At 39.1% G+C, this 23,411-nt stretch overlaps 1 protein-coding gene across 4 annotated transcripts; it reads left to right on the top strand.

Annotated features, from left to right (window-relative positions):
- Positions 1 to 751: 751 nt before the first annotated feature.
- On the top strand, positions 752 to 22,383 carry LOC131255736 (uncharacterized). 4 transcript variants are annotated; one of them, XR_009176341.1, is made up of 8 exons: positions 752 to 882; positions 1,194 to 1,285; positions 1,372 to 1,432; positions 5,076 to 5,165; positions 6,579 to 6,638; positions 12,239 to 12,299; positions 20,855 to 20,999; positions 22,007 to 22,383. XR_009176341.1 is itself a non-coding variant. In XM_058256538.1 (7 exons), the coding sequence occupies exons 2-6, from the start codon at positions 1,197 to 1,199 to the stop codon at positions 20,950 to 20,952; spliced, it is 369 nt and encodes a 122-aa protein (XP_058112521.1). In that variant the 5' UTR covers positions 752 to 882; positions 1,194 to 1,196; the 3' UTR covers positions 20,953 to 20,999; positions 22,007 to 22,383. The 4 variants fall into 4 exon arrangements, 3 of the variants coding, with proteins under 3 accessions (XP_058112521.1, XP_058112520.1, XP_058112522.1); XM_058256538.1 differs by lacking the exon at positions 5,076 to 5,165; XM_058256537.1 differs by lacking the exons at positions 5,076 to 5,165; positions 20,855 to 20,999.
- The last annotated feature ends 1,028 nt before the right edge of the window (positions 22,384 to 23,411 follow it).

Here is a 23,411-nt window from a genome sequence, read left to right as displayed (position 1 = left end):
TATTCCATAACCTAAAGGGACTTATAAAATGCATGGTGTTGATGTTCGACAGACATCATGGTGGGGCCCATGTAGCTTGACCTCATGGGAAATATAGAGAGAGAGGGAAGACTAATCACCTTCACACGGGTTCTCACTAGAACTCTTTGAGAACTCATCTCTTATAACATGAGCCCAAAATTTAAATTGTCCATGTGATGTGATGCAACACCCCATGAAGCACTTAGGACCCAACTTTTACCCCGATTCAAAACTTTGGTGGGCCATGGCAAAAGAGAGGCAAATCAAGTGAGAAAGTGTTTCGTTTTTTCGTAGTCCAGCAAAGTTTCCAATCAAGGTAAAAGTTGGGTCCAAAGTGTTTCATGGGGTGCTACATCACATAAAATCAACGGATCACTAGAAACCAGGTTCATTTGAATACCTCCATAGTTTACCCATATTGTGGCCAACCAGATCATCGGTACCAGCTTCTTTTTTTTTTTTTTTTTTTTTGTTTTGGGTACCAGATCATTGGTAGCAGTCAGTACAGACGTTTTCCACGTGTAGTGACACGTGTGTTTCTATGGCAAAGTTGTCTTTATATCATAAAAAATGCTCTGAATATAATCATGCTTCACCACAAGTGTGTATCTTTGACTCTATGTAGCATTCTATCTATAATATCAAAGCCTGATCTCGATCTTCATGTGTAAACGGAAGAACTTTCACTTTTTATTGTAGTTGTACATATTACAAGGTAAAATAATGTTAAATCAGGACTCATCATCTGCAACTGAAATGTTGCTTGCAACCTTCTCCAATGCTTACATTGCATGTGTATAGGACATTCGAGCCGTGTGTTACGTATGCTCCATCATCAAGATCTCCTGGCATGCAAATCAGGTCTGTTTCTCATCAGGGGAATAACCTATATGAAAACAACATATGATTTAAATAAGAGTCACCACGTTCTGATTCAACTTACACTTGTGTCCCACCTGATGACTGGATTGGCCTGATTACTGTCCTGGTTGATCATGATTGTGCTGCCTTAAACATGGCCCTGATTTCCTAATTCCTACATGTGCGTTGCAATGGCATTTGAACGAGTTTCCATGTGCTGACCACATCAAACTGGTTGTGGTGATGAATTGTCATGTCAGTTAATTATTATAGATTATAGAGGTGCTCATGGTTAATTTTCTGTTATCCAGTGGATGGTTAGACGGTGGATAAAATATCTTGGGTTTGAGGAAGCCATGAGGCTTATGAATTGGAATAATAGTGATCCCAGTTTCAGCCTCAGGTTCTCTCCCATCTCATTTTCTTCAGTCGATGATCTTATGTGCTGTTGATGTGTGGCTGATTTGGAGCCACCTCTTCAAATGACAGGGCAAACAGTATGAAAGGTTTTACAAGAGCTGACCTAGTTGAGCGGCTGACAATACTGAAGGTGTTGGCTTTACAAAGCCTTAGAATCGTACACACCACAATGCTATAAAAATAAAAACCTTTTTTAATTATTTTTTTTACTTGCTTTTCACTTGTTGCACTGTTACTGCACACACTTGCTATAATCGGATACACAATGTACCTTTTATCTCCATCAGAAAAATGGTGTGCCGAATTTGATCTCCAATGTGTACTACGTACCCAACATGAAAAGTAATATACTGAGTCTTGGATAACTCCTCGAAAAAGGGTATTTTATACACATGGAGAATTCTTCTTTTTCCATAAGAGATATGCATATGGATATTTGATTACGAAAGTCCAGATGGCGAAGAATCGTATGTTTCCGCTCCATATAAACACAATGCTCGAGAAGTGTTTTTATGGAAAAGTAAAGAATGATTCTTGGACATGGCATCTTCGCTTTGGCCATCTAAATTTCAGTGGCCTGAAACTTCTGTCATCATCAAGCATGGTGCATAGCTTGCCTAACATTAAAGCTCTAAAACAAGTGTGTGAGGTGTGCACACTTGGGAAACATCAAAGGAACTCCTTTCCGAGTGGAGTATCCCGAAGAGCAAGAGAACCGTTGCAGTTGGTTCACACTGACATCTGTGGACCATTGGAGCCAATCTCTCTTAGAGGTAATAAATACTTTATTACCTTCATTGATGATTTCAGTAGAAAATTGTGGGTGTATGTAATCAAAGAAAAGTCTGCTGGTTTTACTATTTTTAAAAATTTTAAGGCCCTTGTAGAAAAAGAAAGTGGTCTTAAAATCAAAACCCTTAGATCTGACAGAGGTAGAGAGTACACCTCAAATGCCTTTCGAGAGTATTGTAGGGATCAAAGAATCAAGCAACAGCACACTGCAACCTACACGCCATAGCAGAATGGCGTTGCAGAACGAAAGAACTGCACCATCCTCGACATGACAGGAACCATGCTCAAAGAGAAAGGTATGCCAAAAAGCTTCTGGGTAGAGGCAGTTGCATGTACTGCCTACTTGCTCAATCGGTGTCAAACCAAGAGCGTAAGAAACATGACACCATAGGAGGCATGGAGTGGCTACAAACCGAGCGTGGCGCACCTAAGGATCTTTGGGTGTGTCGCCTATGCTCAAGTTCCAGAAGCGAGAAGGAAAAAGCTTGATGATCATGGCGAGAAGTGTATCTTCATCGGCTACAGTGAAGTATCGAAGGCGTACAAGCTCTACAACCCACTAACTAACAAGGTGGTGGTAAGTAGAGATGTTGTATTTTGCGAGGAAGAAGCTTGGAAATGGAACGATGAACATTCAGCCAAAGAAAATCAAGTCGAGGTTGAAGAACATGAAGAAGAGAAGCATGAGAACCAGGAGTAGACACCTGCAACACCCTCTTCCACCGAACCGTCTGCACGCAGAAGTCCAGCGATACGTTCCATCTCCTTTGGAAGTATTCCATCAAATCAAAATGCAGCCAGCACATCATCATCCAGTTCTCCTTCACCCTTGGCTCCTATCAAAATGAGGAGCCTCAACGATATATACGCTGAAACTGAGGAAGTAAATTTGTTCTACTTGTATGCGGACCATGAACCTCTTACATTTGAGGAGGCTGTAGAAGAAGAATGCTGGAGGATGGCTATGGAAGAAGAGATCCAAGCCATTGAGAAGAACTATACATGGGATCTAACTTTACTTCCTTAAGGCCAAAGAGCTATTAGCGTCAAATGGGTCTACAAGATCAAGCGAAATGCTGATGGTGAGATCGATTGCTACAAGGCAAGACTCGTAGCAAAGGGCTACAAACAGAAGTACGGGGTGGACTATGAAGAAGCCTTCACTCCTGTTGCTCGCCTTGACACTGTGAGGATGATTATCTCCCTTGTAGCCCATCACAGTTGGATGATCTACCAACTGGATGTGAAATCTGCATTCTTGAATGGAATTCTGGAAGAAGAGGTATATGTTGACCAGCCTGAAGGTTTTGTTATTCAAGGGGAGGAACACAAGGTGTATCGACTAAAGAAAGCCCTTTATGGGTTGAAGCAGGCTCCTCGTGCTTGGAATGCACACATCGACAACTATCTTCAAGAGAACGGCTTCACCCAATGTTCATATGAGCATGCAGTTTACATCAAGATGAATGCTTATGACGATATGCTTATAGCATGCCTGTATGTTGATGATTTGTTGTTTACAGGAAACAGCCGACCGATGTTTGATGAATTCAAGAAGGTCATGTTTAAGGAGTTCGAGATGACCGACGGAGGTCTGATGTCCTTTTTTCTAGGCATTGAAGTGAAGCAACAACATGGTGGCATCTATATATCTCAAAAGAAGTATGCCAAGGAATTGCTTGAAAAGTTCAAGATGGCCGATTGCAATGCTGTAAACACGCCTGTAGCAATGGGCTTAAAACTGACAAAGGACGGAGAAGGAAGAAGCGTTGACTCGACTATGTTCAAGAGTCTGATTGGAAGCCTAAGGTACCTCACAATCACAAGGCCGGATATCGTCTATAGTGTTGGGCTTCTAAGTAGGTACATGGAAGCACCAAAAGAATCACATTGGCTAGCTGCAAAAAGAATCCTCAGGTACGTCAAAGGAACAATGAAATTCAGTCTTTTCTATCCATATGAAGATGAAGCAATACTGTATGGATACTTAGACAGCGATTGGGGAGGTGACCAAGATGAAAAAAAGAGCGCCACTGGCTATGTATTTTATCTTGGATCGACTGCTTTCACATGGAACTCAAAGAAGCAAAGTGTTGTTGCTTTGTCCACATGTAAAGCAGAGTACGTGGCATTATCATCCACGGTCTGTGAGGTGATTTGGTTGAGAAACATGCTAAAAGAGCTGAAGCATCCGCAGGAAGGATCCACAGTTATATATGTGGATAACAAGTCAGCAATCAAGCTCTCAAAAAATCCGATGCAGCATGGAAAGAGCAAGCACATCGATACTCGATACCATTTTCTCTGAGATCAAGTGAAGCAGAAAGTGGTGAAATTGGAGTACTGTCACACCACTGGATAGGTCGCGGACATATTCACGAAGGCATTACTGACTGATACATTCAGACGACTAACGTCAATGCTTGGAATAAAACCGGTTTTAGTTTGAAGGGGAGTGTTGGAGCGTCCAAACCAAATGGATGGCTCAGATGCTCCAGTAACCTCTAGAAGCTTTCATGGCATTTGAAATGCCACATGTTGTGGTTATTGGAATTTCCACATTTTGCACTTGTTCTGGCTAGTGGATTTCCAAACGTTTGAAACTGGTAGAATAAATGTAGTTAATGAGGGCATATTAGGTATTTCACATGGTAGCAAGTTACTGTATAAACAGTTGGGGTGCTGTACGTCCAATGTAAGCAAAGTGAAAAGGAAATAGCAAAATAATTTAATACAAAAGTTTTTTATTATCTTTGTGGTGTGTACGGCTCTAAGGCTTCCTAAAGCCAACAATTGTGGTGTGTACAGTTATAAGGCTTTGTAAAGCCAACAGAAGGTGCTTTAGTCATTTTCTATTGTGCACAGTTTATGATGTATAATTTATCTGTGTTAAGCATTTTGTTTTTCTACTGACATTCCCCTCACTTTTATGCAAATGCCAATCATCATCATCATAGCCTGTGTCTTATCACAGACAAAAGTCTACCATTGAGCTACGGGCTCGAATCATGGAAAAGACATGATTATAAAGACATTGTGAATTTACTTTGAATTTTGGAGGTGCATTTATGGTAAGGTGAAGTGATGGTATGTCTGTATTTACCTGATAAAGTCGGATGTTTGCTTAGTCCTTATTTCATGTTGCGAGTATGCAAGATGGGTGAGTGAACAATTCTTGATTGAAAAGGTTGGAGTTTTGTAGGAAGTTCAGCAGTATCAGATAAAATCAAATCAACCTAAATTCATCCGGGAATGGGTTTATAGAATTAACGTTTGGTTGCCTTATCAACTTGTAGGCTTGGGTCCCTTGCTCATGCCTCGGTGGTACACTTACAAGAGTTTCAACACGAGGTCATGGGTTTGAGTACCCATTGTGGTGAAATGCCACTGTGGTGTGAGTGCGTGGGGTGTGATTGCGTGTGTAACAAAAAAAAAAAAAACTTGTAGGCTTGAAGTACACCTCTTTATTATAAAGCAATGGGAAAAGATGATTTTTCTTTTTTTATCAATGAATTCCGTATATTGAGGTTTTCGTCTTATATAAGGTCCTCATAACATACCACTGTACCTAAAGAAGAATAGCATGGTAATGTCTTTTTCTGCACAGTTTATGGACCTATTTGGTTAGTGCTTTGAAGATATACCTTGATGTATGACATAGATTCACATATGCCAGTCCATAAGGACACATCACCATTTCGTCCATAGTGAAAAGAAACGCTGACAACCTTGTCAATAAAAATCAGCAAAAAGTTGAATATTTTATTTCCCTGCCGGATTATTGCCCAGCACGTTGTGATAGACCCAGCCCTATCAAGTTGATGGCTCTAAAAAGGTAAGGGAAGGTCCTAAAGGATATGGGTGGAGTTAGTAAGAAAAGATTTGATGACCTATGGTGAATATGGTCCTTGATAGAGTGGAATCGTGGAACAGGATTCATGTGGCCGACCCCATTTAGTTGGGACAAGTCTTGGATGATAATGATGGTTTTTTTTACCCACCACAGAAAAGATGGATTTACCACTAGATACAGCTAAAATGCAGATGTGGCTGCCATCATTTTGGTTGTCATGGTTGCTCTATTTCATTTTTAATGACTAAACGGCATCTATACACACCACATCCCTGATATACAATAATTTCCCTGCCAATAGAACACCTTGAAGATGGACACATTCCTATATACTCTAGCCCACACGCAACAGATGTGCCAAGAATATAGGACATACACCTCACACACTGCCTGAAAGTGACATTGTCAAATGACACCCTACCAACTTAATCAGCGCCTAGATTTGATTCATCATGGATTTCAGACTCCAATCCAATTCCCAAATTTTAATCAAGTTTACAATCGGTGTGCATGCACTTTTTCTTTTTCTAAATGAACATAAAAGAGCATGTTTCCTCGTCCCAACAATACTTTACTGTACTAGATATTTCTGCCTTGTTTTATCATTAACAATGCTTTTCTTGAACTTCAGGTTCCTCATGAACCATCCTTGCTTATGGATGATTTTGTCCACATCAAAACCGGCATGCAGGTGTGTGCTAAAATCTATAACACAACAAAAGGGTATTGCTATTACCTGTTTCCTTTTCACAAGACTCGATATTTTGTCCGTTTAAGGGTCTGGATGGTTATTCAATTCAAAGTAAATTGATCTTCATCACAAAGAATACCGAGTACATGATTAATGCATGGGAATAGGGGTAGTGTGGTACAATTTCAACTTACTCAGATCATAGGGCTGTTTGCACTCTGATACATGTCCAAAAACCATTGGCCCCTTGCCATCAATGTTTCCATTGTTGTTTGAGTCAGTTATTCTTTACTTAGTGTCTATCGGAAAAGGAATTGTAGCTTTCCCAGTGAAGGAAATTTGAGTTTGCAATTCCTCATGTTACCCAAATAGCTTTTCTTAAGAATGAAATGCAACATTCTTCAAACAACTGATCATAAGTCTTCCTCACTGTTATTGACCACTTTTTGCTTCAATTGTTTTACCAAGTTTGCTAATGAGTTCAAGAAATTTTTTTTTTTTCTACTTCTCAGACTTGCATACAAGCAGGATTATTGAAAGACGGTCTATGTTCAGTTCAGGATGAGAGTGCAGGTCAGTTCTTTTTCCTGACCCTACCCCAGCCATTTTTCTAAAATAGGGTTTGAAGGCTATGCCTATACGCAGTGCAAAAAACTGAAGCGCATATTCACTAAATGTTTTCTTTTAGAAGCTTCAGTATGCTTATTCTGTTCCGGTGAAATAGAAATATAAATTGATGCATTTTGATCATGGCTAAAAGACTTGGTGACTTGACCTGACTTGTTCGACCTTGAGTTGAGTCATGACTCAGTCGAATCGTGGTTGAATTGACTTGCCTGTGTTGGGGGTGACTCGTGGTGTCAAACCAGATTGGGTCTGACTGAGTCTGAGTTGACTCGGGCAGGTCGTACCTGACTCGTCCATTTCTTAAAACCGTGATTTTGATGCAGATGTCACATCTCATAACGTACAAAGCTATGATTCCTTTACAGAATCTGTTTGTTTGGGAAACATGTGGGCTAGGCAGAAAACAATGCTGGTTTTTGTTGTCGTCTGGAGGGGCTGCTTCTCCCAGTTCTCAATTGCTTGAGTTTATTGAAAATTGGAAAATGCATAGAGTTACCATAAGCTGATGTCGTCTGTGGGGCCCAGATGTTTCCTCAACAAATGACTTTTGGAAGGAAACTAAAACTTGACCTAAACATGCCCCAAAACTTCTGTAACCGCTGGAAGCTTTATAAATATGCTTTAAATCAAGAACCCACATGGCTTGCAGAAGACTAAGAATGACGTGGTGATGGTACTGGTGATGTCTTAAAAGGTGCATGCCTTACACCTTGTTGTGAAAGAAACTGTCGTCGAGACTCTTTTTTATGTTAAAAAATGTGAGGCCTATGCTTCACCTGGCGAAGGCATACCTCAGCCTCACATAATTGAGTGAAGTGTTTCTTTATTTGTTCTTTTGGACAGTTCTACACTCAGTTCTATGCATGCGTGGCATTTGGATGCATGGGTAATTAAATCAATGAATTTTGGGTCACACATCGAAGGCCACTAATAAAAACTTGCTCCAATTGGAAGATTTTAACCATCCAATTAGTAGCCAATAAAATAGATGCTCAAGATTGCTTATACTAAATGGGTCTGGTCGTCAATTTGAGCCATCCATTTGTTGGTCCATTTACACCTCCGTATATTCATCTCAACCAGAAGATCCTGATCATCCCAGTCGTGGCTTGAAAAATAGAGCGACATAAAATGCAAGGGCCACTTTGGATGGTTATGATCATTTGACAGACGATCTTTCATTGTGACCCATGAACTATGGGCTAGATCCAATGGAGTGTCCAAATTGATTGATTAGGTTGTCCATGGGTATAAATGCTAGTCAATGCACTTTAGGTTGTGCTATGAGAGCATCAGATTTTAACTACTTAATTTGAAACTAAAGGCCAACTATTTTTTGTACCAACAAAAGATGTAATCAATTTTTTAAGCCAGAACATTAATTTGGTGCCTCATTGTAGATTGGGGATGCATGAAATAGACTAATGCAACCCCTCATGCCAGGTACACACTGCACTTCATGCTAAATTGTTTACAAGCTCTGATCATCAATTACATGGACCCTCTAAGACAGTGCTTTAAAATCTAGATTGGACTGGACAATCACACCAGTTTTGGATTGGAAATGTCCACTATGGTGGTCTGGTTTCATATGATACCCGTTTTTAGAACAAAACCAACTAGGTTTTCAAGATTTTCTAGTCCTCAATTGGAACCATTCGACCTGTGCAGTTTTGTGTGACCTTCCTGGTCTGTCTATCTCCTCTCTCCTCCATAAAAAAGTCAATGACTGTCACTAGAAGATTGAAAATAGTGTGGCCCACTATCCAAGATATTGAAAACTAGGATATCACACACCTTTGTTGTAGTGGCACATATGTCTGTATTCAGATGCGCAGGACTGCACAAGTATTTGGGTGTGTAGCACAAACAAGAAAAGAAAATTGGAGGTACCATCCAATCCTCTGTTTGTCAAACAGGACTCAAAGATGGGGAGTCATTTGATACATGGGAGAATGCAATGGTTGATATACAGGCATTTGAAAAGCATATACGTGGCATACTTAGACGCGGCTTAACTGTCCATATTGTGGGATTCAGTGTAGAGAAACTGTGGACTAAACATCAATGCTGGTTTAAAGAATCTAAACTTGGATTCATGGTCCCTTATCTGCTTAATGAGGACCATTGGTCATTTCCATTCTTCCATCCCACTAAATGGCTACAAAATCAGATGCTTAAGTAATCAAGTTAGTCGTCGTCATCACCAATCTGTTGGGGTTTGCTCCATGAACTCTGTTCCGCCATTTAGGCTTAGACCTTCAGTTAGACCATGGGTCAAGTCTTTTCTTACTACCTTCATGTCCTTGTGGGCATTCCCTTGCAAGTCAGTGTAACTTCTTATTTATAATCCATCTACATTTGGATTCACAATTTAGACAGTTCAATTTGAGTTACTTTGTGTGCCATGTTTATCTTTTTTAAGTGCCTATGTATCAAACTTAGCCAGAGTATTAAAGTGGTTCTCCTCAAAGACAGGTCAATTCCGCTAACATCCAGGTCCGATTTTGTAACATTGCTCTCAACTATGCTTGCCTTTTAAAAGTCTTGATGGTATTAGGAACCTATTAGACTGGTGTTCAGCATATGTATGTTAGGAACCTATCAGATGGGTGTTGGGCATGTGCCAAGACAACTATTCACTACTTATTTCTGTAGACGTGTATTAGGTATATTTCTCGGGTATATATTAAGATGTTTGGTTTGGACAATCTTAATTTCTTTTGTGCTGTTCATATGTGAAAGTTTCAATGCTTTACTGGGTAATATATTTTTTTGGTATTTCTTTTTTTACTTACATGAACTAATAAAATCCTCCAAAGGAAGTTTTGTGCTCCCATTGCTTGTCCCAGGCTTGTGTAAAGGAAGGTTGCGTTAGGTTGATAGCCGGTGTCAAGCTTTTGCCACATCTTTTACTGATGAATCCTGAAAATGAGGTGTTACGTAATGGTAACGGTGGCCGTAACAGCCACCACTGTTACCTTTGCGATACGGGGTATAATGGCTACTATGGCCCTGTAACAGCCGTTACTGTCTCTCTCTCTCTCTCTCTCTCTCTCTCTCTCTCTCCTCTTTTTTTTTTTAATTTTTTTTATTTAATTGAAAAAACTCCTGAAAAACTTATATCTGCCCCGTAATGTTGATTAAAAAGTATGAAAAACTTGTATATGTCCCATAATAGACCATTACGAGGTTATTATGGCCTTTCTAGGGGATGTAACGTGCTGTTAACAGCAATTACAGGTCTTTTTTTCCATAACGGCTGTTACGGCCGTTACGACCCCGTAACATGTAACGGTTGCCACCGTTACCTTTATGTAACAGCCTTTACGGCACACCATGTGAAAATCTGATGTTTCAAGTAAAGTGGAACAACATAACAGGATGTGTAGCAGCTCCAACCCCAATATGGGATAAGGCTTAGATGATAATAATAACAGCTAAACAAATTAGGATTTTGGCAAGACATTCACCACAAGTATCCTAGAGTATTTAGTACTAATGCCCGTATCATGTACATGTCTAACATTGTAAATTGAGCATATATAAGTATGCAGGTATAGTAGCTCTACATGCATATCAATGCACAACCACGTGTGTAGGATCTTCTAGTTGTGTTTCAGGTGGGACCCACCTGTTAGATCATTTGGCCAAAAACTCAAGCTCTTTAACTATCAGTTAAGCTACATACTTACATATACAATGGAGAGTGAGTTCTTTCAGCCGACTACTATTTTCATATGTGTGTGTGCGTAGCCTACCTCATATGGTTAAATGACAATGGGTCCACCCATCACAAATGTCCTACACATGTGGTGCAGTCCCAAATGGCCCTGTTGGGTAGGCGCTCAAGAATGCAACAATGAAGAAGAACACACTCCACATGAGGAAAGTCGAGTAACTAAAACATGCTTTCCATGAATTTCCAATGGGCAAAACCATGTTCCAAAAAAAAAAAAAAAAAAATAGATTGATCACCTTTTCTTTCTTCAATAATACTTGGATATTAAAAAAAAAAAAACAAATACTCCCTCCCTCTTGCATTGAGGGTTGCTTTTAATCATAAATTTCAACATGCCACATAACTTCCAACCGATAAGATTCAATCATATTCTACTCTTAAGTCTCTAACCAATAGAAAATCATCCTAATATCAACATATATTGAGAAATAAGCTACTAAACTTTCAACCAATAGGAAATAACATCTAAAAGAAACAACCAATATAATTTAATCTAACACCCAAGCAAAGAAGAAATCCCAATACTGCTGAAATCATGTCCTTGTTGTATGTTGTCCACAAAATTGGTGGTAACTCAAACAATATCAAAATTATGTGATCTTGGAATCAGTGGGGAGCTATCTAATTCAAGAAGCTTTCAAACAGGGCCAATTTCATGTTATTCCAACATTGCTTGATACCTCCAAAGTGGGAAACAACATAAGTGACGGAAATAGCAAGTGAGACTATAAAATTATTTTGATAAATAATCCTCCAAAAGGATTATTTTCCTTTTCAAAGGACTTGATATTTCGTCCGTTTAAGGGTCTGGATGGTTATTCAATTCAAAGTAAATTGATCTTCATCACAAAGAATACCAAGTACATGGTTAATGCATGGGACTAGGGCAGTGTGGTACAATTTCAACTTACTCAGATCATAGGGTTGTTTGCACTCTGATACATGTCCAAAAACCATTGGCCCCTTGCCATCAATGTTTCCATTGTTGTTTGAGTCAGTTATTCTTTACTTAGTGTCTATCGGAAAATGAATTGTGGCTTTCCTAGTGAAGGAAATTTGAGTTCGCAATTCCTCATGTTACCCTAATTGCTTTTCTTAAGAATGAAATGCAACATTCTTCAAACAACTGATCATAAATCTTCCTCACTGCTATTGACGACTTTTTGCTTCAATTGTTTTATCAAGTTTGCTAATGAGTTCAACATTTTATTTTATTTTTTCTGCTTCTCAGACTTGCATACAAGCAGGATTATTGAAAGACGGTCTATGTTCAGTTCAGGATGAGAGTGCAGGTCAGTTCTTTCTCCTGACCCTACCCCAGCCAGTTTTCTAAAATAGGGTTTGAAGGCTATGCCTATACATGGTGCAAAAACTGAAGCGCATATTCACTAAAAGTTTTTATTTAGAAGCTTCATTACGCTCATTCTGTTCTGGTGAAATAGAAATATAAATTGATGCATTTTGATCATGGTTAAAAGCCTTGGGGACTCGACCTGACTTGTTCGACCCTGAGTTGAGTCATGACTCAGCCGAATCGTGGTTGAATTGCCTTGCCTGTGTTGGGGGTGACTCGTGGTGTCAAACCAGATTGGGTCTGACTGAGTCTGAGTTGACTCGGGCAGGTCGACACCTGACTCGTCCATTTCTTAAAACCATGATTTTGATGCATATGTCATATCTCATAACGTACAAAGTATGATTCCTTTACAGAATCGTCTGGAGGGGCTGCTTCTCCCAGTTCTCATTTGCTTGAGTTTATTGCAAAATGGAAAATGCATAGAGTTACAAAAGGCTAACGTCGTCTGTGGGGCCTAGATGTTTCCTCAAAAATGACTTTGGGAAAGAAACTAAAACTTGACCTAAACATGCCCCAAAACTTCTGTAACCGCTGGAAGGTTTATAAATATGTGTAAATCAAGAGCCCACATAGCTTGCACAAGGCTAAGAATGACATGGTGATGGTACCGGTGATGTCTTAAAAGGTGCATGCCTTACACATGGTTGTGAAAGAAATTGTCACCGAGGCTGTTTTTGATGTTAAAAAATGTGAGGCTTATGCTTCACTTGGCGAAGGCATACCTCAGCCTCACATATTTGAGTGAAGTGTTTCTTTATTTGTTCTTGTGGACAGTTCTACACTTAGTTCTATGCATGCGCGGCATTTGGATGCATGGGCAATTAAATCAATGAATTTTGGGTCACACATCAAAGGCCACTAAGAAAAACTTGCCCCGATTAGATGATTTTAACCATCCAATTAGTAGCCTATAAAATAGATGCTCAAGATTGCTTATACCAAACGGGCCTGGTCGTCAATTTGAGCCATCCATTTGTTGGTCCATTTACACCTCCATATATTCATCTCAACTAGAAGATCCTGATCGCTTGAAAATAGAGTGGCATAAAATGCAAGGGCCACTTTGGATGGTTATGATCATTTGACAGACGATCTTTCATTGTGACCCATGAATTGTGGGCTAGACCTAATGGAGTGTCCAAATTGATTGATCCATGGGTATAAATGCAAGTCAATGCACTATAAGTTGTGTGCTATGAGAGCATCAGATTGTAACTACTTAATTTGAAACTAAAGGTAAACCATTTTTTGTACCAGCAAAATATGTAATCAATTTTTGTAAGCCAGAACATTAATTTGGTGCCTCATTGTAGATTTGGGAAGCATGAAATAGACTAATGCAACCCCTCATGTCAGGTACACACTGCACTTCATGCCAAATTGTTTACAAGGTCTGATCATCAATTACAAGGACCCTCTAAGACAGTGCTTTAAAATCAAGATTGGACTGGACAATTACACCAGTTTTGGACTGGAAACGTCTGATATGGCGGTCTGGTTTCATATGATACCCGTTTTTAAAACAAAACCAACTGGGTTTTTGAGATTTTCTAGTCCTTAATTGGAATTATTCGACCTGGGCAGTTTTGTGTGACCTTCCTGGTTTGTCTGTCTCCTCTCTCCTCCATAAAAAGAGTCAATGACTGTCACTAGAAGATTGAAAATAGTGTGACCCATTGTCCACCATATTGAAAACTAGGATGTCACACACCTTAATTTGTTGTTGTGGCACATATGTCTGTATTCAGATGGGCAGGGGGCTGCACGGGTATTTGGGTGTGTAGCACAAACAAGAAAAGGAAATTGGATGTACCAGCATGTCTCTTTTTCTTTCTTTCTTTTTTCCTCTTTCTCTGTCCTCTCCTATCTCTGTCTCTAGACAACCATCTAATCCTCTGTCTGTCAAACAGGACTCAAAGATGGGGAGTCATTTGATACATGGGAGAATGCGATGGTTGATATACAGGCATTTGAAAAGCGTATACATGGCATACTTAGATGCTGCTTAACCGTCCATATTGTGGGATTCAGTGTAGATAAGCTGTGGACTAAACGTCAGTGCTGGTTCAAAGAATCTAAACTTGGATTCATGGACCCTTGTTTGCTTAATGAGGACCATTGGTCATTTCCATTCTTCCATCCACTAAATGGCTACAAAATCAGATGCTTAAGTAATCAAGTTAGTCGTTGTCATCACCAATCTGTTGGGGTTTGCTCCATGAACTCTGTTCCGCCATTCAGGCTTAGACCTTCAGTTCGACCATGGGTCAAGTCTTTTCTTACTACCTCCATGTCCTCGTGGGCCTTCCCTTGCAAGTCAGTGTAACTTCTTATTTATAATCCATCTACACTTGGATTCACAATTTAGACGCTTCAATTTGAGTTACTTTGTATGCTGTGCTTATCGTTTTTTAGTGCCTGTGTATCAAACTTAGCCAGAGTATTAAAGTGGTTCTCCTCAAAGACAGGTCAACTCCGTTAACATCCAGGTCCAGTTTTGTAACATTGCTCTCAACTATGCATGCCTTTTAAAAGTCTTGATGGTATTAGGAACCTATCAGACTGGTGTTCAACATATGTATGTTACGAACCTTTCAGATGGGTGTTGGGCATGTGCCAAGACAACTATTCACAACTTATTTCTGTAGACGTGTATTAGGCCTATTTCTCGGGTATATATTAAGATGTTTGGTTTGGACAATTCATATGTGAAAGTTTCAATGCTTCAGCGGGTAATATTTTTTTTTGTATTTCTTTTTTACTTACATGAACTAATAAAATCCTCCAAAGGAAGTTTTGTGCTCCCATTGCTCATCCCAGGCTTGTGTAAAGGAGGGTTGCGTTAGGTTGATAGCTGGTTTCAAGCTTTTGCCATATCTTTTACTAGTGAATCCTAAAAATGAGGTGTTCTGTAACTATAACCATTACAGTCACCGCTGTTACCTTTACGATACAGAGCACAATAGCTGTTACGGCCCTTTAACAGCCATTATGGTCTCTCTCTCTCTCTCTCTCTCTCTCTCTCTCTCTCTCTCTCTACTTTAAAAACTCCTGAAAAACTTATATCTACCCCGTAATGTTGATTAAAAAGTATGAAAAACCTGTATGTCCCGTAATAGACCATTACGGGGCTATTATAGCCTTTATAGAGGATGTAATGTACTGTTAACTGCAATTACAGGTCATTTTTTTCCATAACGTCTGTTACGTCCGTTACAACCCTGTAACGTGTAATGGTTGCTTCCATTACCTTTGCGTAACAGCTTTTATGGCACACCATGTGAAAATCTGACGTTTCAAGTAGAGTGGAACAACATAATAGGATGTGTAGCAGCTCCAACCCCAATATGGGATAAGGCTTAGATGATGATGATGACAGCTTAACAAAATAGGATTTTGGCAAGACATTCACCACAAGTATCCTAGAGTATTTAGTACTAATGCCCGTATCATGTACATGTTTAACATGGTACATTGAGCATATACAAGTATGCGGGTATAGTAGTTCTACATGCTCATCAATGCACGACCACGTGTGTAGGATCTTCTAGTCGTGTTTCAGGTGGGATGCACGGGTTAGATCACTTGGCCAAAAACTCAAGCTCTTTAACTATCAGTTAAGCTACATACTTACATACACAATGGAGAGTGAGTTCTTTCAGCCAACTACTATTTTCATATGTGTGTGTGTAGCCTACCTCATATGGTTAAATGACAATGGGTACACCCATCACAAATGTCCTGCACATGTCGTGCGGTCCCAAATGGCCCAGTTGGGTAGCCGCTCAAGAATGCAACAATGAAGAAGAACACACTCCACATGAGGAAAGTGGAGTAACTAAAACATGCTTTCCATGAATTTCCAATGGGGAAAACCATGTTCCAAAATAAATGAAATTTGATTGATCACCTTTTTTTTTTTCAATAATACTTGGATATTTAAAAAAAAAAAAAAAACGAAAACAAAAAAATAAAACAAAAACAAAAACAAAAACCCCCTCCCTCTTGCATTGAGGGTTGCTTTTAATCATAAATTTTAACATGCCACGTAACTTCCAACATGCCACATAACTAATTCCAACCAATAAGAATCAATCATATTCTACTCTTAAGTCTCTAACCAATAGAAAATCATCCTAATATCAACATATATTGAGAAATAAGCTACTAAACTTTCAACCAATAGGAAATAACATCTAAACGAAACAACCAATATAATTTAATCTAACACCCAAGCAAAGAAGAAATCCCAATAGGAATGCTGAAATCATGTCATTGTTGTATGTTGTCCACAAAATTGGCTGTAAATCAAACAATATCAAAATTATGTGATCTTGGAATCATTGGAGAGCTATCTAATTCAAGAAGCTTTCAAACATGGCCAATTTCATGTTATTCCAACATTGCTTGATACCTCCAAAGTGGGCCACAACATAAGTGATTTAGAGCTGGCCGCAGACACTTTCATGTCCTAGATGGATCAGAGAAGGCCTGATCAGAGGCAGAAATCATCAAAACCATCAGAATCATAAACAGACATATCTCACAAACCGGAATGAGGTACTTGACGTATTATATATGATTTTGGGGTAGGACGAGCTACGTTAGCCAACCAAGCCCACTATGCCGGGTAACTCACGCCGAATTTGCGAGATTCCATCCTATCGACAGTCAAATTCCATGTTTAGTTCTGTTTTTACTATAAATAGTAAGTTTTAGTTTGATTATAACTCTTCATCTGTTGGGCTTTAGGAGTTGTATCCAACATGAAAAGTGCTTAGAATAATTAGGAGAATAATGTGGTTAAGCCACATACGAAACTTACTATAAAAAGTAAATTTACTATTTATAGTAAGTTGTGAATTTCTAGGAGTCTTAGTTTTAGTTTGCTTCTGATTTCTTTCCTATTGGTTGGTATCCCTATTTTTAAAGGGTTGTGAACTCGTTTTTATTCATTCATTAATCAATTTTGAATTTATTAGAATTTATTTCTATTTCCTGCTTTCTTTACTCATAGATTCGAGAAGTCTCTGTGAGGAGTCTAGAGAAGTTCCGTGCATTCAGAATAGTTATCCCCTTGAGGAAGATGGTGATCAACCTCATCATGTTCATCCTTGCGTCAATTGGTATTAGAGCAAGGATTTTCCTTGAGCCGATGACAAACAACGAAGGTATGAATCAAAATCCTATGAACGGTGATCTAGGGATTCGTTATCTTTCGGAGAGAATGGAAGCTTTCCACCGGGTGAGTCAGTTGACCATGCTAGGATTACAGGCAACCCTCAACTGTATTGCGGATGCGCTAATTTCACCCCGAACTCAAAGTGATGCTCAACCGCCCGTGGTCGTTGTATGACACAACCACAATTTCTGCAAACCACTATCAGATGCTGGTAAATTGCAGGCCACCACTTCGATCATGAGGAAGCCCTTATACATGCCAAAGGTAGAAATAGAATTATAGCGAGACAACATCTTTCGAATGAGGTGCACTGTAAGCCAAAAGGTCTGTAATGTAATAATCGATGTCAGGAGTGTTGGGATTTTGGCCTGCAGGATCACACAGATCTAGATTTAGGATATCAATACAATGGCACCAAGTAAACACAAGAGAACAAACAGATTTAACGTGAAAAACCCTTTCGGAAAAAAACCACGGCACAAAGCGACAAAATTCCACTATGAAAGCATCAATTACAAAGAGAGAGGACTTACCCGATTCGAACAACGTCGAATCCCACCCTTGCTACACCTTTTAATAACCCTAGAACCCTTTAGAATACCTTTAGGAAGCCTTAAAATCCTTTAAAATAGCCCTAGAGACCCCTATTTATAGTTTAGGAAACCCCACTTGTGCACCTAGTCCGGAAAAGTCTGAAACCGCCTTAAATTTACGTAGTCCACGCAGGATTTATGTAACCTCGACTGATCGAGCAGCCCGGACACCAAAAAACCTAAGTCGCTGGAATTTGAGTCGAACAGCCCTCAACTAGTCGAGTGGCCCACTCGACCGGTTGAGCCAGGCTCTCGACTGGTCGAGTAGCACAAATTTAAGGCATCTGTCAACAAGGAGCAATGAGAATCTCATGTTGAAAATAATGGTGGAAAAGCTGCAACTGAAAACAGAAAAGCATCCATTTCCATACACAATTAGATGGATCAAGGAGGTCAATAAAATAGAAGTAACCGAACAATATACTATCTCATTTTCAATTAGTAAAAATTATAAGGATCAAGGACTTTGTGATGTAGTTGACATGGAAGTTTGTTATATGTTACTTGGTTGCCCATGTAAAATAATATTGATGTTATTACTACACATAGAGGTCAGGATAACGTATTTAAATTTACTAAAGATAGTAGAAAGATTGGCCTACTCCCTATGAGAGCAGAGAACCAACTCATGACTTCTAAAGTTGAGGAACAGTCTCTCACAATTGAACAGACTTTTGTTAAACAATCTGAGGAAACAAGAGATATATATCCTTTAGTTGAAAAGAAAGAATATATGGAGCTTGTGAATATTCCAGGGGATTTGAAGCCAGTGTTGTAGGAGTTCAAGGAGATTGTACAATCTCTCACAACTGAACAGGCTTTTGTTAAACAATCTGAGAAAATAAGAGATATATATCCATTAGTTGAAAAGAAAGAATATATGCAACTTGTGAACATCCTAGGGGATTTGAAGCCAGTGTTGCAGGAGTTCAAAGATATTGTGCTCGATGAACTCCCCAATAAATTGCCTCTCATACGAGATATACAAAACCATATTGATCTTGTCACAGAGATAAGTTTGCCTAATTGTCCACATTATCAAAAGGAATGTGAGATTTTGAAGGCAGAAGTGAAGGAATTGATCCATACTAGCCAAGTTAAGGAGAGCATGAGTGAATATATTATGTCAACTCAAAAGCCCAATGTCAAGTACAAGAAAAAGGCTAATAAACATCGGCATCAAAAGTTATCTCAAAATCATGAACCAAGTCCTTGAGTAACTCGAGGACGAGTTTTTTTCCAAGAGGAGGGGTCTGATGTAGAAAGTGTCACAGATACATTCCTAGCATGGTTGGACCAAAAGAAGGTGGACTGTAAATTGATCATAACTTTTGATCCGGGTATCATTACGGCGCACCAGACCGAGTATCATGAACCAAAGCAGCATGAGAACTCGAGGACGAGTTCTTTTGAAGTGGAGGGGATTGATGTAGAGCGGGCTGCAAACACTTTCATGTCCAAGATGGATCAGAGAAGGCCCGATCAGAGGTAGAAATCATCAAGACCATCAGAACCATAAACAGGCATATCTCGCAAATCGGAATGAGTTACTCGACGTATCATATATGATTTTGGGGTAGGACGAGCTACTTTAGCCAACCATCCTGGCAATGCCAGGTTGCCCACGCCGAATTTGCGAGATTCTATCCTATCGACAGTCAAATTCCATGTTTAGTTCCGTTTTTACTATAAATAGTAAGTTTTAGTTTGATTATAACTCTTCATCCGTTGGGCTTTAGTAGTTGTGTCCAACATGAAAAGTGCTTAGAATAATTAGGAGAATAATGTGGTTAAGCCACATACAAAACTTAATATAAAAAGTAAATTTACTATTTATAGTAAGTTGCGAATTTCTAGGAGTTTTAGTTTTAGTTTGCCTCTGATTTCTTTCATGTTGGTTGGTATCCCCATTTAAAGGGTTGTAAACTCATTTTTATTCATTCATTAATCAATTTTGAATTTATTAGAATTTATTTCTATTTCCTGCTTTCTTTACTCGTGGATTCGAGAAGTCTCTGTGAGGAGTATAGAGAAGTTCTGTGGATTCGGAATAGTTATCCCCTTGAGGAAGACGGTGCTCAACCTCACGTCCTTCACTTTGTCAATAAGTGATGGAAATAGCAAGTGAGACTATAAAATTATTTCGATAAGTAAAAACTAGGAGAAAATCTAATCACAATCTTGTGCTAAGAGACTCAGTTAGAGGAATCTTCATGAGGGACCCACGATGGTGGCCCACTCTCTAGGCGATCATGATCAGTCTTCTAGGGTAAAAAACGTTGACCCTTGTGTTATGTGCAAAAAAGTCTAGGCCTTTGGATGGTTCGATCATGGGACATAGGATAATCCACAATGGAGATTTGTTTCGCCCAGATGCAGTCTTCATCAACAAGTAACATGTGGTTGTTCGACGGTCCTTTTTCTGCTATTAATAATATCATGTTACCATGTTGAATGATGTGTCTGCATGTTGAGTTTGCCTTGGCTGCCACATAAGATGCTAGTGTCGTTTCTTACAGCGCCTTGCATGTCTAAGTCAATTAGATTAATCTGCTAAAAATTGTAGTTCATTGACTTTGGGATTACTTTTGTCTGCTTTTCCTATTGGTGAGAATCTAGGAGTAACTTCCTATATTCATCTTTCAGCTCAATTGTGTTGGGATTTGGGGCTTCTGGTAAGTATATATTTCCTAACAGATCAAAACTTAACTGCAGGTTTGGTGGTGTCTGTTGTGGATCCACAATCCGGAAGACCATTGTCGACTGTTGTGCTGCGCCGGGAGGAAAGACTCTATTCATGGCTTCATGTTTGAGAGGCGAAGATGATCTTCAATGAAATTCGATCCTCTATATTGGATGGGTGAGGAATTATTGAGTCCTGAATCTCTCAATGCATTAAGATGGGTATAATGTCCAAACTCCTGATATGCCATGTCATATAAGAGGTTCCATGAAATGGTTAAGGACTGTAGATGTAAAGGGAAGGGCCCTGCCATGGATGGGCATTCCCCGAAAATCCCAAATTCAAATATCCTAATTAAAAAAATAAATAAATAAAATTTTAAATGGTTGTTGATGGTAGAAAGAAGATGATGCCGCATCAGTCAAGAAAAAAGGGGACAAATTGGACATGTAGAGTCATCAAGTCTGAATGATTTTTGGATTCACCATCCAAAATGGGGCCCATCCGTGCTTTAAATTTTTATTTCTTGTTCCATGTCCAAATCGAGTCTTCTTGCTTTTGGTCCGTCTAAGATAAGTGAAGGGCCAAAACCTGCTAAAACTACCCAAAATAGTTGCTTGTTTAGTACTGAAATCACATCAATTTGGTCATCACCAAAAACTGAGTGGCCTATCTGGTCAGCAATCTAGATCTGGGGACTGTGGGCTTCACCTGTATGGATTGCCTGCATCAGGTCACTAATCCTGTCCTGATGCACTGGATCCTGTAATTCTTATCTATATGTGAATATAGCATTTGAACATTTCATTCATAGCGTTATGAGCCATACCTGTGTACAAGGCATACCATTTACACAGCATCATACATTTTACGATGGCAGAAAGGTACAATATCCAAGCCCTTCAATAAGCGGGTGCGACGGGATTGTTGTTCTTACCCAAAAATAAATCTGGTCCAGGTGGACCACTATATTAGAAACATGTGATGGGTTAGAAAACTTCAGCCTAGTTTTTATCAACCATAAATTTGTATCGCGAACTATTGCCCGCCTGACTAGTGGACTGACCTGATACTTGGCCCAGGGCATCTCATATTCCAATTTGCATGCTGGTAAACCTGGTGTGTACATTAACATGTGTGTGGGCTTAGCAAAGCTTTTTCCCTAATGCCTTGTCATGATGTAGGTATGGTGTATGCAATTGACGTAAACAAGGGCCGCTTAAGAATTCTTGAAGAGACAGCCAAGTCACACAATGTCAATGATGTCATCGCTGTTGTGCATGCTGACCTTCATATTTTTTCTGTAAGTTATTTACCAACAAAAAATTAATGAATAAAGTAAAGGAAATTTTGAGTTCATCATGATAATCCACATTTTCAATTTTCTCCTAACTATGCTTGCAATGTTCTAAATCATCTATTACATATTAAGATGGGTACATTGTTTGTATTATAAACTTATATGCGTTATCCTTGGGGAATGTACCATTGAGATGCGTCTATTTTTTGCTTTCTACCTTTTTATTGTTTGGTATTTATTGTTGTAGATATGTACATAAGGGGCCATGCCATCAGCAGAAGATCATTCACTTTCATGGAATTCATAGTTATGTGGCTGAAATGCTTCATTTTCTTTAAATAGCCATGTTGGAAACACGTATGGAACATGTTAGGAAAGCAGTGGAGGGGGCAGCGGGGTGGCTTTTTTGTCGGTGGATCAATGCAGGTTGGGAGAGTGGCATGTGGTTGGTTGGGGGAGTGGCAGACTCGGCCTGAGGGTCCAGTAGTAGGTAACCGATTGGAGGAGTCGGCTGTTGGTTTGCTTGCTGCTTCGTAGCAAGGTGGGGTCCTCCGGGTAGCTGTAGGTCCTGGGAGGGGCTGTTGTTGGGTTGGTGCGTTTCTCTTTCGGTTTTTCTGTGTAGAAGATATGATAGGTGGGGCCCAAAGTTTTGTGTGGCACCCACCCGAAGGTGTGTCTGTACATCATATTTCAGTGTTCAATGATATAGGGGCAGTGCCCTGTTTTGGGAAAAGAAAAAAAAAAAGAAAAAAAAAAAAAAAAAAAAAAAATGTTAGGAAAGCATGTTGAATGCACATTACCATTACTATCAGGAAAAACCACAATTTTACTTCTCTTCTTTTTAGGCTTATACATTATATGCAATTTACACACACTATGATTGTTTAATTCATGTATCCTTTTAAAAGTTTTTGGTTAATATAGTAATCCAAATTCTCACTATTGTACAATAATTACTCTGATAATGAATATTCATGGTGGAAAGAGCAATTGTGTCTAGAAAGCTAAATATTAGTCTCTCCTTTTATATTATAATAAATGTCTCTTAGAACTAGCATATTAAATAGTGTGCGCTAGGTAGCGTAGTGTGTTAGTGATAGATATTATTATTGCCTTGATTGTAGGCTCTGATTTAGTCTTCTTTGGCTAGTGTATATATGGTTAGACTATATATATTTATGATATCCGACTGTATATTTAGACTATATTTAGGATATCTGACTTTATATTTCATTCTTGGGTTTTGCTATTCTTGGCATTATATTCTGTATAAAGGAGTAATTACTCTT

Source organism: Magnolia sinica, chromosome 9 (genome assembly GCF_029962835.1).
Source record: "Magnolia sinica isolate HGM2019 chromosome 9, MsV1, whole genome shotgun sequence".
NCBI lineage: Eukaryota > Viridiplantae > Streptophyta > Magnoliopsida > Magnoliales > Magnoliaceae > Magnolia > Magnolia sinica.
Note: the sequence above shows the minus strand (reverse complement) of the source record. Positions and strands in the feature narration are given on the sequence as shown.